This window comes from Priapulus caudatus, unplaced genomic scaffold (assembly GCF_000485595.1).
Source record: "Priapulus caudatus unplaced genomic scaffold, Priapulus_caudatus-5.0.1 Scaffold2552, whole genome shotgun sequence".
Taxonomy (NCBI): Eukaryota; Metazoa; Priapulida; class Priapulimorpha; order Priapulimorphida; family Priapulidae; genus Priapulus; species Priapulus caudatus.
In genome coordinates, this window is record NW_014579613.1 from 12,152 (window position 1) to 29,483 (window position 17,332).

At 41.9% G+C, this 17,332-nt stretch overlaps 1 protein-coding gene and 1 long non-coding RNA gene across 3 annotated transcripts; both read right to left on the reverse strand.

Moving 5' to 3' along the window:
- Positions 1-2,311: 2,311 nt before the first annotated feature.
- Positions 2,312-16,944, reverse strand: LOC106818814 (calcium-independent phospholipase A2-gamma-like). Of its 2 annotated transcripts, none has more exons than XM_014823488.1 (10): positions 15,814-16,944; positions 15,062-15,244; positions 13,280-13,400; positions 12,661-12,824; positions 11,879-12,145; positions 6,463-6,520; positions 5,859-6,050; positions 4,918-5,113; positions 4,092-4,345; positions 2,312-3,872 (listed from the first exon to the last, which is right to left on the reverse strand). In XM_014823488.1, exons 1-9 carry the CDS (start codon positions 16,737-16,739, stop codon positions 4,092-4,094), a joined length of 2,361 nt encoding a protein of 786 aa, XP_014678974.1. In that variant the 5' UTR covers positions 16,740-16,944; the 3' UTR covers positions 2,312-3,872. The 2 variants fall into 2 exon arrangements, with proteins under 2 accessions (XP_014678974.1, XP_014678975.1); XM_014823489.1 differs by lacking the exon at positions 2,312-3,872 and adding an exon at positions 4,008-4,050 and having other exon boundaries at positions 4,085-4,345.
- On the reverse strand, positions 8,749-9,243 carry LOC106818815. Its single transcript, XR_001395299.1, has 3 exons — positions 9,214-9,243; positions 8,891-8,944; positions 8,749-8,781 (listed from the first exon to the last, which is right to left on the reverse strand). It is a non-coding gene; the product is annotated as an uncharacterized LOC106818815 (long non-coding RNA).
- Positions 16,945-17,332: the final 388 nt, after the last annotated feature.

The window sequence follows — 17,332 nt, forward strand, 5'->3', positions numbered from 1 at the left end:
CTAGCTTCTCACACGTAGCAATGATGGCATGCTAACACAAAGTTCTGAACACGGCAACAATCACAGAAGCCTGACCGCAAATATCACACATCGATCGACCCGATCGTTATTGCTGTTGACAATTTTGTTTACAATTCTCTCTGCTCACATACACACACCTACAGCCCATGACATCATCAACGTTAGTGTGAAAACGCTAATTCCACGCGTTAGTTTGTTTGATTTTTAAAAACGATCACTCTGCGCTGTCCCAAATTAATTTCTTAAACAGATGTTAATCGCGATTGGTAAATCCCACCGCTGAATGTGCTGAGTTGTCTGCTTGGATTCCTCACACTTCTCAGACTTATTTTCGACGGGGGGACATTACGGAACCAAGGCAATTCCTGTGTCTCTGAATTTGGCGCCAACTCATTAATGAATAACAAGAACTGGCGCCGTTTGATATCTCATGTCACGGAACTCGATAAAACTGGAGCATGTAGGTCTCTGCATATAGACACAGGAACACCTCTAAGTGTAAGAATGTCCACTCCCCGCCACCATCAGTCATCACGCCAGCCACACATAGATTTTCATAGCCGCGGCTACATTAATTATTATTAATATTAGAACTACGCGCTTGTCAACATTGATATCGCATGTATAAACAAACAGCAATGCCAGATAAGATACGGACATCTGATTAGACAACTATGCATAGTATAGTTTGAATGGATCTCCCAGTTGCAGTGAGTAAGTACTTCAAGTAGGTTGAACTTGTAGCCTGTGAGTAATCTGGCTGTTGTTGACGCGTTTGTTTGCACGATCCCACAAAATACGGAATGGCTTTATCATGGACGAGCCCGTGTTGCTGAAAGATCTTTTTAACTCAGCGCTAGCATCTCTTAATATTTCCCGAATAATTATTTATTAATAATTGCGTAAACCTTCCGTTTCGACGCCCGGCACACGCCGCAGTTGGGCCAAGTCTTGGGCATTCACAAAATTCGTCTGCCGAAGGGCAGGGAAAATCTATTTTTGTTGCAACCTCCGCCGCTTTTGTCTAAATTTTGCAGGAACTAAGTAAGCATCGACGTAGTAACAACTCCTGATGAAAATAGAATAGCCACAGCACTTATATTAATCTAAGATCGCTTTGTCGAAAATTGAAGATGCTACTTACCGGTGAATTTTCCTGGCAGTTTTCAAATCGGTCACGCCTTGATCATTGCCCATCAATGGCCGCGCATACGATCTGATGACGTCAGCGCCACTGCGTTCCAGACACAACTAAGTGAAATAACTATTCGGCTCCTTCGCACACACGGTCACGGTGAAGCTAACCCGACCAGGCTGTGTGACTAACGTCAATACACCTAGGGTATCTAACCCTAGCAATACCGTTTCTTGGAGCTAGGTGAAGCGTTGGGAACATGTACATTATATTATAAATATTGGTTAAAGTAAACAAAGCTAACTAGCATAAATTCTAGGAGAGAATGATCATGTTTCCGTGGTGGGGATGAGGTGGATGGGGATGAGGTGGGGTGTAGGGATTTACATGATGAGTAAAAATAGAAATGCAATAAAGCCAACCACAGAAATCCGCATAAAACAAACACCACGAGAGGAGACCAGTAAATATTTGTTTTTGGACATCAGTATGGCATATAGTGCATAACTATAGGGTGATACTCCATTAGGAGTGTTCCCAACTTTAATGTCATTATAATGGTCATAATAACATATATATATATATATATTATATGGTCATATATTGGTTTGTGGTTTAATGTCATTTAGGTTAGGGTTAGGATTAGGATTATTAGTCATTAATCATTAATGATATCAAAGTTGGGAACACTCCTAATAGAGCGTTAGCCTAACTATAGCTTATTTTTATTCGTCAGTTAATTAGAGTGTACGGACACATGATTAGGTTGATTAATTAACAGAATCCTTGCCATATAATTAATTATTCCTTAGAAAAAAGATCCAATTAAACGCGTAAGTGACCCAATAAATAATTATAATAGTAAAGACGTTACACCAATCCTATAATATCAATATTTAAATGAATATCAAATGTTAATCAGGCAGATTACACGAGTAAGATATTCACTTGGGTTTGAATATTTCTCAAAAATCGAATGCAAATTAAAACTAATAACAAAACATCAATGATACTTAGGATTTTTTTTTACAAAAACTAGTAAAAATTCCCTGTTGCGTTTAACTGCAATCATCTGCTACGTCATTTGTGACTCATCATGGTTGAACCAGCCATTCACTAATGAAATAAAACATCAGATAGAAATTTAACAACGTGTCTATTAACCTTCTGACATTTTTTATTGAATCACATATGAAGTAGTGAATCATGTTTCACTAATCCGCAGGCATTGCGTTCTTGACAATGTGACAGCAATAGAATCTAAGGCTATGTGTTAAGCAGGTAGACGTCCTATTCCATTCCATCGCGGTCTAAACACTAAGACATACAATCATCATTATCACAGAAAAACATTTCAAGAGAAACAATTAACTTAACGCGCTTTAAGCTTCACCGATAACAACACACGCACACACAGTTATTTACACAGCTTAGAGCCTTAGATGATGGCGACGGCACATCGGATCCATCCAAGTAAACAAAAAATAATACAAAAATATAAATAAATAAACACGTACGTACGAATAGGTGTATTGGTTATAATAAGCGGCTCATTAAATGCTTTTCATGACTTAAAATATATCACAACTCGTGATACACTCGCTAAACATCCATGATCAAGACATACTAGGAAGCCAATAACTGCTTTACAAAATCGATGACATCGTGGCGCCATCTAGTGTCAATAATTAATAGAGACTGTAGTTCGAAGTGTTGACAGTTCAGGCACATAGCTGAAGAGCTTACACATGCGATTACAAACTACCTATTTCAGCAGTGCTAACTAACATAGTTGTCTGTTGATCACCTAAAATTATAACACTAATGTTTAATTACACTGTGGTGGCGATACACGAATCAAAAGCACAAAATAAAAGTTGCTGGAACAACAAGATACTTGATGGGTTGCGGCGTGCAACTAACAACTAAGATGTGTGGCTCTGTTAATTATAACGACATGCTTCTATAGAGAATTTTTGCTCCCTTAGTGCGAGAAATTACGTCAAATATCGCCAATACAGTTATGCCTGAATTGAATAATGAAATTTGAAATTAATGCCTTGCTATAACCTTAATGGCATGGTAAAAATTCAATAGTTCCCATGTATCTGATTCAGTGCAAATTAAAACTGATGACAAGCAGGGGAACCTTGGCATTTCTGCCACACGACGGTTGTACACTACAAAGGTATATATATATATATATATATATATATATATATATATATATATATATATATAATAGATATATATATTAGCATACATGAGTTCATAGTTATACCTTCTACTTCCGGCCGAACATTAACAGACCCACCCATCTCTTCAATGTGCTGAGTAAGACCAGTTTCATTGATACTTTGTAGCATCTATACTTTATACATGTTTGTGTGAACAGTTCAGCCCGTGACTAGAAAGATGGCTATCGGGTGTCACAGCAAAACTTCTCACTAGTTGAGATCACCTCTGTAACCTTTACTCCCGCTCGTCCTCGCTCACAATCATTTCAGACTAGGACTATACAATATATACATTCTCGAAGTTCCAAAACATACTTCACAGAGGTCGGCTCGACACACTCTTTCTCTTGACACATTATAATAAACACTAAAAACCCTGTCACGTCGGCTGGCTAGATGCAACAAATCCCTGCAGAGTTTGCATGCCTTCAGTAACCCATCATGGTGGCTCTGTGCATCACATAGCCTCCTGCAAGCCCGTCAGTTAGGACCCATTCGATGGTGGCCTCTGTTGACATCCATAGCCTGCTCAAGTTAGTACCCACTGGTGGCTCTGTGGCAATCACTAAAATATGCCTTCAGTAGCCCATCATGATGGCTTTACACATCGCATAGCCCTCAGTAGCCCATCATGGTGGCTCTATACATCACATAGCCCTCAGTAGCCCATCATGGTGGCTTTACACATCACACAGCCCTCAGTAGCCCATCATGGTGGCTCTGTGCATCACATAATCCCTGCACGACTTCAGCATGGGTTTGTCCTGCATCAGCTGGAAGGCAGCCTTCTGCAGCTTGAAGTCGTTCTTGCGCACGTACATGCGCGCGTCCTGCTGCAGCTGGTCCAGTTTCTCTGGCCGGATCTCGTCCAGGAAGATTTCGTCCGACATGTACGGGTTGAAGCGGAAGTATACGGACGGCGGCAGCAGATCCTGCAGCGTGCTGTGCACACCTGCAAATAAAAAGGGACAGTCTACATTTGCAAACCTGCAAACGTAGCAGCAGAGTAAATAATTGCGTAGCTGGACACCCAATGATAAGGTTAGTAATTGAACCTAGAAAATACAATGGCACAGCTGCTAACTCACCAGCACAGATAACAGTTCAACTATAATAGCTGCAGACGTAATAGGGCAGTCACTAATTACATACCTGCACACCATTGATAAGGTAGATAAGGTTAGTAATTAAACCTAGAAAAGTACAATGGCACAGGTGCTAACTCACCAGCACAGATAACAGTTCAACTATAATAGCTCCAGACGTAATAGTGCAGTCACTAATTACATACCTGCACACCATTGATAAGGTTGATAAGGTTAGTAATTAAACCTAGAAAAGTACAATGGCACAGGTGCTAACTCACCTGCACAGAAAACAGTTCAACTATAATAGCTGCAGACGTAACACTGTTAACACTACGCCCTCCGTAGCTGTTGGTCTATCATAGTGCTAGTCTATGTATTATGTGTATATATCATTTCATATTACTGTCGCGACCCGCAGCCCGCGACAACGACTCACCCTCGGTGTCCGTAGCACTGTCGATGATCTTCGTCACCTTCGTCTTCAGACTGCTGAAGTTCTGATCACCCTCGTGATGCGGTTCGTATCGTCCGTTGCCTAGCGACAGCACGCACTGGATCGGCTCGTTCGGCCAGATCATCTTCGCCTCGTGGATTGCGAGAGCGGTCGGGTTGTTCGTGAGTATGCCGCCATCCTGATAGATAGATAGATAGATAGATAGATAGATAGATAGATAATAGATTTGTTGCAAAACTAGTATTAACAACGTTACAATTAAAATAAAATTTGCAAACACGATATTATCAGGCAGTATAAAACTGAAATTGATGATATTTACAATAATATATGTCCCATGGTAAGACATAGATATCACAATATTGGTTCATAAAATTATATCACTACAATTAAAATCATCTTTAAGAATATATACAATATTTAAAATAACGTGATCCTTAACGTCAAAACAACGTCAAAAATAAAAGGTATGGTAAAAAATCCTGCAATCATAGACGTTGTACGTAGTGTGCCGTCGGCCACGCGCTCGATCGCCGCGACGACGACACACGCAACCGCGCGTTGCCATGACGACGGCGCATTTCGCTGCAACTATGACGCGTTTTGCTTACAATCGAGAGGCATGGGAACTGTGCACAACCGCAACCAATATAACGACGAGGCAGATGCGGAGTATTCGTTACCGTGACGACGACTCGAGGGTTACCACGATTGCCCCGCGTTTCGCTAATAATCAAGAAAGTCATGAATGAAATAAGTTCATTGGATTTCGTTGAAACCATGAATTCATATTTACCTTGTGTTTTTCTTGGATTTGACACAAGATAAATATGAATTTATAATCAAGAAAGTCGTCGACGCTGAGCGAGTTACCGCGACAACCGCGCGCGCGTCGCCGCGACGACGGAATGCCGACCGCTCACCTGGTGGATGATCGACCCGACCTTGACCTCGTCGAAGTACCCCGGGGCAGCAGACGACGCCTGTACGGCCTCCCACAGCTTGTGCTGGCAGCTGCCGCAGACGTGCGACTGCATGCGCGGAGGCAGGTTGTAGTTGCGGAAGAGGAACGCCCGCAGCATCGGCCGGTTTACGACCGTCGACACGATCGACATCTGCTCGCGCGCGCGAGAAAACAAAAGGCCATCTGTATAGAGGGCGCTCACGGTGGGAGAAACACGCGGTACGTATGGACGCACACCGACGTGCGATTATTTAGACAGAAGGTACTGGTGCCGTGAGTGGAAGGGGTGTGGCTGTGACATAAAACATACTCTGTATCACTGCTATACAAGCCACATTGCAGTATATCTGCCTGTTTATGTGGTACGTGTATAAAATTGAGAACGTACGTTTAAATGTTAGGCTAGTCCAAAAATAACGTTTATAATGTATTATTTTTAGTATATATATATATATATATAGTTATATGTATACTTTAGTATGTTCAAATTTTTTTATATAAAAAGTTTCCCGATAATCTGCACTACAGAGGGCGCTCTGTCGTATGTGGATGTTTATATTTACCTTGGGTGTGCCTGGATTTCGCACAGAGTCAATCATGTTTATATCTCCAAGGTTGTCCCTGAAATAGCATATACACACTTGCTATCAATGTGCCAGTGCCACATCTCTAGTAAAGAAACAAGAGGGCGCAGAGCATCTGGCTCATCTGGGGTCTGTTGGCTGACGGTTATAACGTAAGCATTTAAGTCGTGCAAAGTGACACTTTGTTGGCGCAGGTATGGAGATAGACGCAAGTTGCGTACACATCATTTCAGCAACCTTCTGCATTCTGCATTTTCTAATACCTCGCCAAATCTCCATTGGTTGAGTACAGATCGCGTGCGTGGAAAGACTCTTTTGTAATGGTGCATTCGTGACCGAGATAAACGCGCTAACCCTATCTAGTAAAAAAAAATTGGGAATTTGTTGGTACTGAAAATTGTTGTAAAAATTAATTGTTGTTTTATGACAATTGTTGTAAACTAAATTCATGTAATATTTCCATTAATTGGAAAAGAAAGTAGTTAAATGGATAAAAAGAATACAGATAAACAGGTATAATAATAAAATAATCTGATGGGATTCGATCCAAGGACCTTGAGCTCGTAATCCTGTGCTAGTAGCCGTTTGTCTTACGAGCGATATATTGGTCTTCCAGCATTATGGATGTGTCATAATATGAAAGAACACATGTGACACCATTGGAGGCAGTTCGGAATCCCATGTGTGAACCCTGCCGGTTGAGGGGCAAAAGGTATCAGCAGCACTATTACTCCTCGCACGTCAGTAAAAATCACATTTCATGTCCTCTCTCCAATAAGCCATAAAAATGGTAGCGTCACCGCTGAACAAGAAAAAGGTTTTTTCACTCTGTCCCATTAGGCCATGTCCTCAGAAAATGTCTGATATCTGGCACTTTCCCCCTCTGCGCTTTGCACCTGTGACTCGCAATTTCGCACCTGGTGATGGGTTCTGGCCCTCAGCACTATACACCGAATATTAAGAGCATAGGTGAAGCCGTTAAGATTTGTGCCTGCAATTCCGTATTTGTCCTCCTATACCTTAAGTTTAAGGGGAAAATACTTCCCCCTCCGTTTACACACATCTTGACATTTGGCAGTTGACCCCCAAATGTTGTCATCCTGAGTATTTTTCACGAGCGCCCCCCCCCCGACGTCCGCGATATGGTGACCGTCCTGTCGAGCGGCTTAAGATTTGTGGCCCCAACTTGTTGACCACGCACGCTAACGGCACGCAGCGGGCACGCAACAGACAATCACGCGATTCTCCCAGCTACGCTTTATTTTTTTCTATGCTATTGTTATTTTTTTTTTTCTTTATTTTCTTTCTTTTTTTTGACTGATCGTCAGATAAGGCTAATAAATAAACAAAAAATATGTGCCCACACACGTAGGCACGCACACACACAGACACATGCACATACGCACAGAGAAGGTTGCACGAACACAGCACAAACAGACGCAGCCGCGCGCCAGGACGCGACGCACGCACTGCACGCAGCACACATATATATATCACAAAAGCTTGTTTATCTCGTATTTCAACTCCAGTTACATGAGCGACGTGTGATTGTAATATAGTGACATAGTAGTGCCGAACAATTAATTAGCGAAAAACATTCTACTCGGCCGTTGCCACGGCAACAGAGCTGTAGGATGAGGAGAGTGAAGCTCACCGTAGTATCTTCTGCCAAGTGTCTGTGTCATAGTAGGCCATGACTCATGCATAAGCTACCAGTGCGTGGCCTGCCTGAAACACAAACGTACGGTCACTAACGCAGACGGGGTCGTTGTCGTATCAGGTACTACAGATATGTACCCCGAGGTAGTTTTAGGTCGTTTAGTATTATCGTTTATATTGTTTATATATAGGTATGTTTAGGGTAGGGTTAGAGTTAGGGTTAGGGTTAGGGTTAGGGCTAGGGTTAGGGTTTAGGATTAGGGTAACACTCTCTGTAGTACAGAGTCTGGTACACTTTGTGTATACATATATGTACCTGCGGGTACATATCTGTAGTACCTGATACGACACAGCGACCCTTCAGCGTCACTAAACGAATGAGGCAGAGATGTGATCATCATTGAGCCTGCAGTGGTAATAAACCTAACCCATCTCTCTTACTATACTTGTTATTATCATTCAGCCCACAGTGTATAAACCTAACAACTCTCTTACTATACTTGTTATTATCATTCAGCCCACAGTGTATAAACCTAACAACTCTCTTACTATACTTGTTATTATCATTCAGCCCAGTGTATAAACCTAACAACTCTCTACTATAACTTGTTATTATCATTCAGCCCACAGTGTATAAACCTAACAACTCTCTTTACTATACTTGTTATTATCATTTCACACCCACAGTGTATAACCTAACAACTCTCTTACTATACTTGTTATTATCAATTCAGCCACAGTGTATAACCTAACAACTCTCTTACTATACTTGTTATTATCATTCAGCCCACAGTGTATAAACCTAACAACTCTCTTACATATCTTTGTTATTATCATTCAGCCCACAGTGTAATAAACCTAACAACTCTCTACTATACTTGTTATTATCATTCAGCCCACAGTGTATAAACCTAACACTCTCTTACTATACTTGTTATTATCATATACAACCCACAGTGTATAAACCTAACAACTCTGCTTACTATACTTGTTATTATCATTCAGCCCACAGTGTTAACTAACATCTCTTACTATACTTGTTATTATCATTCAGCGCCAGGGTGTATAAACCTAACAACTCTCTTACTATACTTGTTATTATCAATTCAGCCACAAGTGTATAAACCTAACACCTCTCTACTATACTTGTTATTATCATTCGCCCACAGTGTATAAACTAACAACTTCTCTTACTATACTTGTTATATGATCATTTCAGCGCGCACAGTGTATAAACCTAACAACTTCTCTTAACTATACTTGTTTATTATCATTCAGCCCACAGTGTATAAACCTAACAACTCTCTTACTGATACTTGTTTATTATCATTCAGCCACAGTGTATAAACCTAACAACTCTCGTTACTATACTTGTTATATCATTCAGCCACAGTGTATAAACCTAACAACTGCTCTTACTATACTTGTTATTATCATTCAACCCACAGTGTATAAACTAACAACTCTCTTACTATACTCGTCATATCATTCAGCCCACAGTGTATAAACCTAACAACTCTCTTACTATACTTGTTATTATCATTCAGCCCAGTGTATAAACCTAACAACTCTCTTACTATACTTGTTATTATCATTCAACCCACAGTGTATAAACCTAACAACTCTCTTACTATACTTGTTATTATCATTCAACCCACAGTGTATAAACCTAACAACTCTCTTACTATACTTGTTATTCATCATTCAGCCCACAGTGTATAAACCTAACAACTCTCTTACAATACTTGTATGTTATAATCATTTCAACCCACAGTGTATAAACCTAACAACTCTCTACCTATACTTGTTAATCATCATTCAACCCACAGTGTATAAACCTAACAACTCTCTTAAGCTATACTTGTTATTATCATTCAAAACCAACAGTGTATAAAACCTAACAACTCTCTTACTATACTTGTTATTATCTTCAACCCACAGTGTATAAACCTAACAACTCTCTTCCTATACTTGTTATTATCATTCAGCCCACACGTGTATAAAACCTAACAACTCTCTTACTATACTTGTTATTATCATTACAGCCCACAGTGTATAAACCTAAACAACTCTCTTACTATACTTGTTATGTATCATTCAACCCACAGTGTATAAACCTAACAACTCTCTTTACTATACTTGTTAGTTATCATTCAAGCCCACAGTAGTATAAAACCTAACAACTTCTCTTNGATTAATCACAAGTTATATGTAAGAGAGTTGTTAGAGTTTATACACTTGTGGTGCTTGAATAGATAATAACAAGTTATAGTAAGAGAGTTGTTAGAGTCTTATTACACTGTGGGTTGAGATCAATAATAACAAGTATAAGTAAAGAGTTGTTAGGTTTATACACTGTGGGCTGAATTGATAATACAAGTATTAGTTAAGAGAGTTGTTAGCGTTATACACTTGGGCATGAATGATTAATAACAAGATATAGTACAGAAGCAGTTGTGTTAGGTTTATACACTGTGGCTGAATGAATACAACTAACAAGTATAGTAAGAGAGTTGTTAGGTTTATACACTGTGGCTGAATGAATAATAAAAGTATAGTAAGCAGAGTTGTTAGGTTTATACACTGTGGTTGAATGATAATAAACAAGTATTAGTAGAGAAGTTTTAGGTTTATAACTGTGGGCGAATGAAATACCAAGTATAGTAAGAAGAGTTGTAGGCTTTATACACTGTGGCTGATGCATAATAACAACATATAGTAAGAGAGTTTGTTAGTGTTATACACTTTGTGGAGCGTGATGATATTAACAGTATAAGTTAAATGAGAGTTGTTAGGTTTATACACTGGTGGGCTGTAATGATGAATAACAAGTATATGTAAGAGAGTTGTTAGGTTTATACACTCGAGACTCAATGATGATCACATCTCTGCCTCTGTTAGCTGTGAGCGGCGAAGGGTCGTTTGTCGTATCAGGGTACTACAGATATGTACCGGAGGTACATATATCGTATACACAAAGGCCAGATTGTACTGCAGACTGTAGCTACCGGCACGATTAATCCATAACCCTACCCTACCCTAAACCTAACCCTAACCCTAACTCTAACCCTAGACCCTAACATACGCTTTATAAAAAATATAAACATAAATACTAAACAACCTAAAACTACTCGTTCGGGTACATATCTGTAGTAACCTCGATACGACAACGACCACCTCGTCTGCGTTAGTGACGCCGTTTTACGGTTTGTGTTTCAGGCAGGAGGGTAAGCTTATGAATGAGTCATGCCTACTTGACACAGACACTTGGCAGAAGATACTACGGTGAGCTTCATCTCCCTCATCCTGACAGCTCTGTTGCCGTGCAACGGCCGAGTAGTCAGCCCACAGTGTATAAACCTAACAACTCTCTTACTATACTTGTTATCATCATTCAGCCCACAGTGTATAAACCTAACAACTCTCTTACTAGACTTGTTATTATCAGGTTGTTATTTCACGGTTGGTTGTTCGAAGGGCTTTTTTTCCCATTTCCTGCACAGAGAGTACTAACCCCTCCAAAAACCATAATAAAAATAAAGAATCCAACCACAATCCTCAACTCTTTCCACAATAATAATAATCACAGATAATAATAATAATAAAACACAACTATTATCATTAATAATAATAATAATAATAATAATAATAATAATAATTATTATTATTATTATAATCATCATTATAATAATAATAACTAAAGTAGAAATCATAATGACGATCCTGCGCACAGTACCTTACGAGGCGCGACACCGCGACCTCGCCACAGCTTAAAACAAGCGAACGGCAGAGCGACGCACCTATCCAGGAGTTTCGCGCGAACACGGTGCGGCTTGCCTCCTTGTAGAGCGCCTCGGCGTGGTCGAGCGTCTCGCGGTTGACCATGATGAGGGCGGCGATGAGAGCGCCCGTGCTCACTCCACACACGTAGTCAAACATCTCATACAAGGGGCGCCGGCAACGCTCCTCAAGCTGCTTCAGTATCTCCATGGAGACGAGGCCCCTGCGTGAGGGTAGACGCGTGGGAATGGCGTGGTGACAGTTACCAATTTTGATCGTGTATGGATGCATGGAGATGATTAGAGTGGACAACTACAGGTTAAACTAGTTCAGCACACTCCACATGTAGTTACCTGAACAGATAATTTCAGCAGCAAGTAACTCTAAGTAGGTATGAAAATATAAACTTCTATTGGCCGTGAACGTAACATAGGATTGATCATGCAATAATTGCATAGTAAGATGAGTTTTGAGTGTTCATTTTTCTTTGAGGTCAAGTATTTTTTTTATCTTAGCCAGATTCCCACAGCTCTAGACCAAGTGGGATTACAGACAGAATTTTCATGTGAGGGTTGGGGATAAGGGTAAACCCATGAATACAATCCTAACAAAAACTATAACACAACTACATACTCTATATCGCTCTAACCCTAACCCTAACTCCATAGTGATCAATGCGATGGCTATTATGGGCTACTGCAGGAGGTTACACTGCTGGGATACTACAACGTAACATACCTAGTGCCTCCTCCATCGATCGAGAGAATGCGTATGCCGGGACCACCGACGGGCGTGGCGTAACCCAGCAACGCTAGCGCCACCCTCACCTGCGACTGCAGGCTGTCTTGCTCCCTCATCCTCGCTGTTTCGCCGATCTGTAGGAGGGAGGGAATGATCTTCTCCTGCAATGTTGGAACGAGCGAGTAAGCGCAAACCCCCGTAACAGCAATAGCTACGTTTAATTTCTTTTTTTTTTAAATTGCTGTTATTACATTATTAACTACATTGTTGGGCTTTAAACATTGGAGGATCAATAACTGCCTCTAGTTATGGAATCCGGTTTCTCTCTGTACAGTGCATGCCTATAACTATGAGAGGTAGAAGAATATACGGCGAGTAGAAATAAGTGCACTAGTTAAAACAAACAGACTTCCATAGACACCGCTTGTGCCAATGACCCTCACCACATAAAACATGTATACTTTAGTTTACAACATACTTTACAACATACTTAATACGCTCTTGATTTTATTCATTACAGGAATAAGTGAATTGGGTCAGTTAGTGTTAATACAGTTTATTACATGGCATAAAGACCACGAAAGTGTCGGTTTTCGCTAATTCGTGTCTTCGTCACCTTAGCCGCGAGGTTTCTGGCATCGGGGTGTTTGAGTAGGTGTGTACAGAGCTCCCTGACACGGACTAGCTTCGATGTTTCACTCTCTGCACTCTTGATTCCCATCACTAGCCCTCGAGTCCTGCGCAGAGCAAGAGACGCTACATTGCAATGCCCTGGCAAGATGCCAGGTGTGGGGGAAAAACTTGCATATATCGAGTCGCGGGAGCCGTTGCGCTCTGTTTGGATAAACCAAGCACGTAGTATAGTTGGCATAAGCGAGAGTTCATTCGTGCTGAGGTCATTTCCCTTTCCCGAGCGCACATGCACTGCGTTACTTCACAGACATTACCGTACATGTACGTTACATTACAGTGATTACACACACACACACACGCGCGTGCGCACACACGCGCATGCATTATAGTACAAGTAGACTACATCAGAAGCATATAGCACTCCTGATTATATGTATATATTACATCATAGACAATTAGACATTACAGTACATGTACATAGCACCACAGGCATTATATTACATATAGGTTACATCAGGAATGAATAATAATATTATTATTGTATTATTATTCACTCCTGGTTACATCATAGACATTACAGTACATATGTACGCTACACCACAGAAAAAAATATCCACAACAAATAACAAAACATTACAATACATACATGTTACATAACAAATAAATTATAGTACATGTACATCACACCACAGACATTATAGTACGAATATGCACACTACACTACATTAGTCCAAACAAAAAAATAGGTGTATTTCTGGTTGACCGACCGTCCCTAGATTATTAGGGCCGACCCTAAACTTTTTTTCCCAAAATAAAAAATAAAAAGTTTTTTTATTTGAAATTTGACAGACAAAACTTGAGATTTTTTACTACAAACACGTTCTGGACTTGCTTACTAACTTATCCCTACCTATACACCACTTTATAGCAAAAAAAAAAAACCTTTACCTACCTACCCTACTTTTGTTTTCGATGCAATAGGAAACACACCTATTTTTTTGGTTTGGCCTTACTGACATTATACTAGTACATGTAAACTACATCTGAGGTATTATAGCATGATAATACACATAAAATGCATTATTTTACATGTACGTCAGTCACATCAGCAATATTATGTACACTAGCACGGGTATTACAGCACATGATAATCACATGAATAATCAAAAATACATTTTATTACAGAAATCCTCTGGAGGCACTATATATATTACATCAGGAGAGTATAATGACAAATATATGACACATATTTGACACAAAATATGACACATGTCATTATACGCTCCTGATTACATGTATGTTACACCATAGATATATACAAACATAATATGTTTGTACAATATACAACATGTGTTTGTATATATCTATGGTTAGACTAAACGGGTATTACAGCACATGGAAATCACATGAATATAATAAAAATACATTGTAAACTATAAAGGGCAGTTGTCGCCAACTACATGTATCCCCCGTGTTCTCCCCAAGATGTGTAAGTATACGAAGTTTGGTCGTGCTAGGTAAATTAGGGGTCGAGTTATAGAGCGGAAGGGAAATTGTCTGCGGCGGCGGCGGCTGGGGAGACATGAAACCACAAAACTTCGTCGCGTCGCGGGGGATACAATTACAGAAATCCTCTGGAGGCACTATATCACATGTATGTTACACCATATATATACAAACACACATATGTTTGTACAATGTACAACATGTGTTTGTATATATCTATGGTCACACCGTAAAACGACAAGCGCAGGTGGCATCTTACCGGTTATCTATATCGAGCTTGGGTACAGGAAACGCGTGCGTGGGGCGCTTCACCTCTTCGCCCAACCTCCGCAGAGCATGCCAGATGCCGGTCGTGGCCTTCGGCTGGGGAGGCTGGGGCGTGGCATGGGCAACTCTAGTAGCATCCTGCTTAGGCAGAACCTTAGCTCGTTGATCAGGCGACCTGCAGCACGAAAGTATCTCTAAGAGTTCCAACACGGGGGCTCTCTGACCTCGAAAAATCTCTAAGAATTCCAGTGACACAGGTTAGAATGCACCCTCTAGTCTCTGCATGATCTCATAATCATGAATGCATAGTCTCATGATAATGCATTTCTGACAGATGTAGACATTTTTTGCCAATTGCTATCAGTCAGTCTGTCAGGTGCAATTTGGTGAAAGATCTGCTGTGCAATGGTGTCACGTAAATTTTAAATTTCGCCGGCATTTTTCATCGGCCGGCAGCTGAACTCAGATGTAATTAAGCCGACCGCCTATAAATAGAAGATAAAAAAACCGCAAAGATCTAGTGATGGGGCACAAGTGCAAATCACACAGCAAAAAAACAGGGTGCACGATAGAAAGTGATGTAAACGGTAGTAAACACACAGACACTGGAACACGCAAGCACAGAAACTAGTGGCATTGCCTTACCTAACTCTAGAACTATAGCCCTTTGCTCTGCCACAAGCACCTGTGGCCTCTGCCACCTGTCGCAGAGTGAAGGGCTATAGTTCTAGAGCTATGCCTTACCCAGTAGTTTCCCTTGCGCGGGTGTGGTCCCCAGTCGGCTGGCTCCACCCTTCCATCAAGCTCCCCAGCCAAACCCCGCCCCATCGCGCGTCCGACTGCTCGCCTCCCGTCGACGCTCCCTCTCTCGCGGCGACTTCCTCTACCGTGCGCTTCTCCACGACCCGCTGCGGGGCGCCAGCGGAATCTCGTTGCACGGTGGCGCCACCACTCGGAGAGCTAGTGCTCGCCGCTCGTCGCGGCGTGGGGGCGCCGGCGTTCGTCGCGTTCGCGGCGAAGTCGGTTGGTTTCTCCAGCATCACGCACGCACTCTCGAACGCATGATCGCCGTCTAGATGTTCCGGAGAACTCGGAACGTAGCGCGCGGCGCCCGCCGCTTCTGCAGCGCCCCCTACGCTCGCCGCGCTATCACCCGTCCCGCAATCGCTACCCGGAGAGCTCCCGGTGGTCATCCCGTCATCTCTCTTCGTAACGCTCTCCACGCTATCCCCGGGAGCGCTCTCCCCGTGACCTCCATGACTGGGATCCGCCTTCGGATGGCTATCCTCGTCTCGACGCTCCGGTGCGGGCGCGGCGGTCGCCGGCCAGAAGTTGGCGTTGGCGAGCCTTCTGATGGAGTTCGTGAGGAGGCCGAGAGTCGACGCGGCGCTAGCTGACGTGCTGTTTAGTCGCTCGGTCAGACGATCCGTCCTGGGTGTAGGGGGCGCCGCCGTCTCACGGTTGGACGCCCGCTCGTACCTGTCCGGCTTGCGCGACGCAAATTTATCGAATCTCTCATTGTTCGGCGGCAGTACGGCGCCGCCGCCCGAGGTCTTGGTGCACTGCCCTCTGGCGGTAGGATTGGGAAGCGTCGCGCCCGAGAGGAAGGGCAGATGATCGGCTGCGGAGACGAGACGAGTCAACTGTTCACCTCCCCCGCGAATCCGCATCTCGCTGCAGTGGAGGGGTTCGTTCGTGCTGCGCGAATACACCTGTCAGTGGCCTTCTATACCATCATAGCAAGTCGTAGACGATCGCCAGCACTCAACCGAAACTACCGAGGTCAACATTGGATCTTCGACATCGTGAACGTTAGCCAGTCGTAGATTCGATTGCTTCCTTCGAGTTTAAATCTAGCTGGAAATCTTTCTGTACCTCGATCCTATAAACAAGAAGCATTAAGGCTAGCGTGTGGCAGTTGATAGTGGCGACCGTTATGAACTCCCTACAACCTGAACTTGTACTATTAGTATTAGTCTAATTAAGTTGTAGTACTACCAGGAGTAAGATAATATAGGATCCTATATTATCTTACTCCTGGTACTACTAAATAGTGAGGCCCTTAACCTATAGTGTAGTACTACTACTACTACTAGTGTAGTAGTACAACTTCAAGGCCTGCTGACTGCTGACTGCTCAGTCTGCTGTACCACTCCACCACGACTGATAAAATTTTCGTGTTTTCTCGTACGATCAATTAAATTTAATTCAATTCAAAAATGTTTATTCACGCATTACAATATACATAAATAATATTAATATT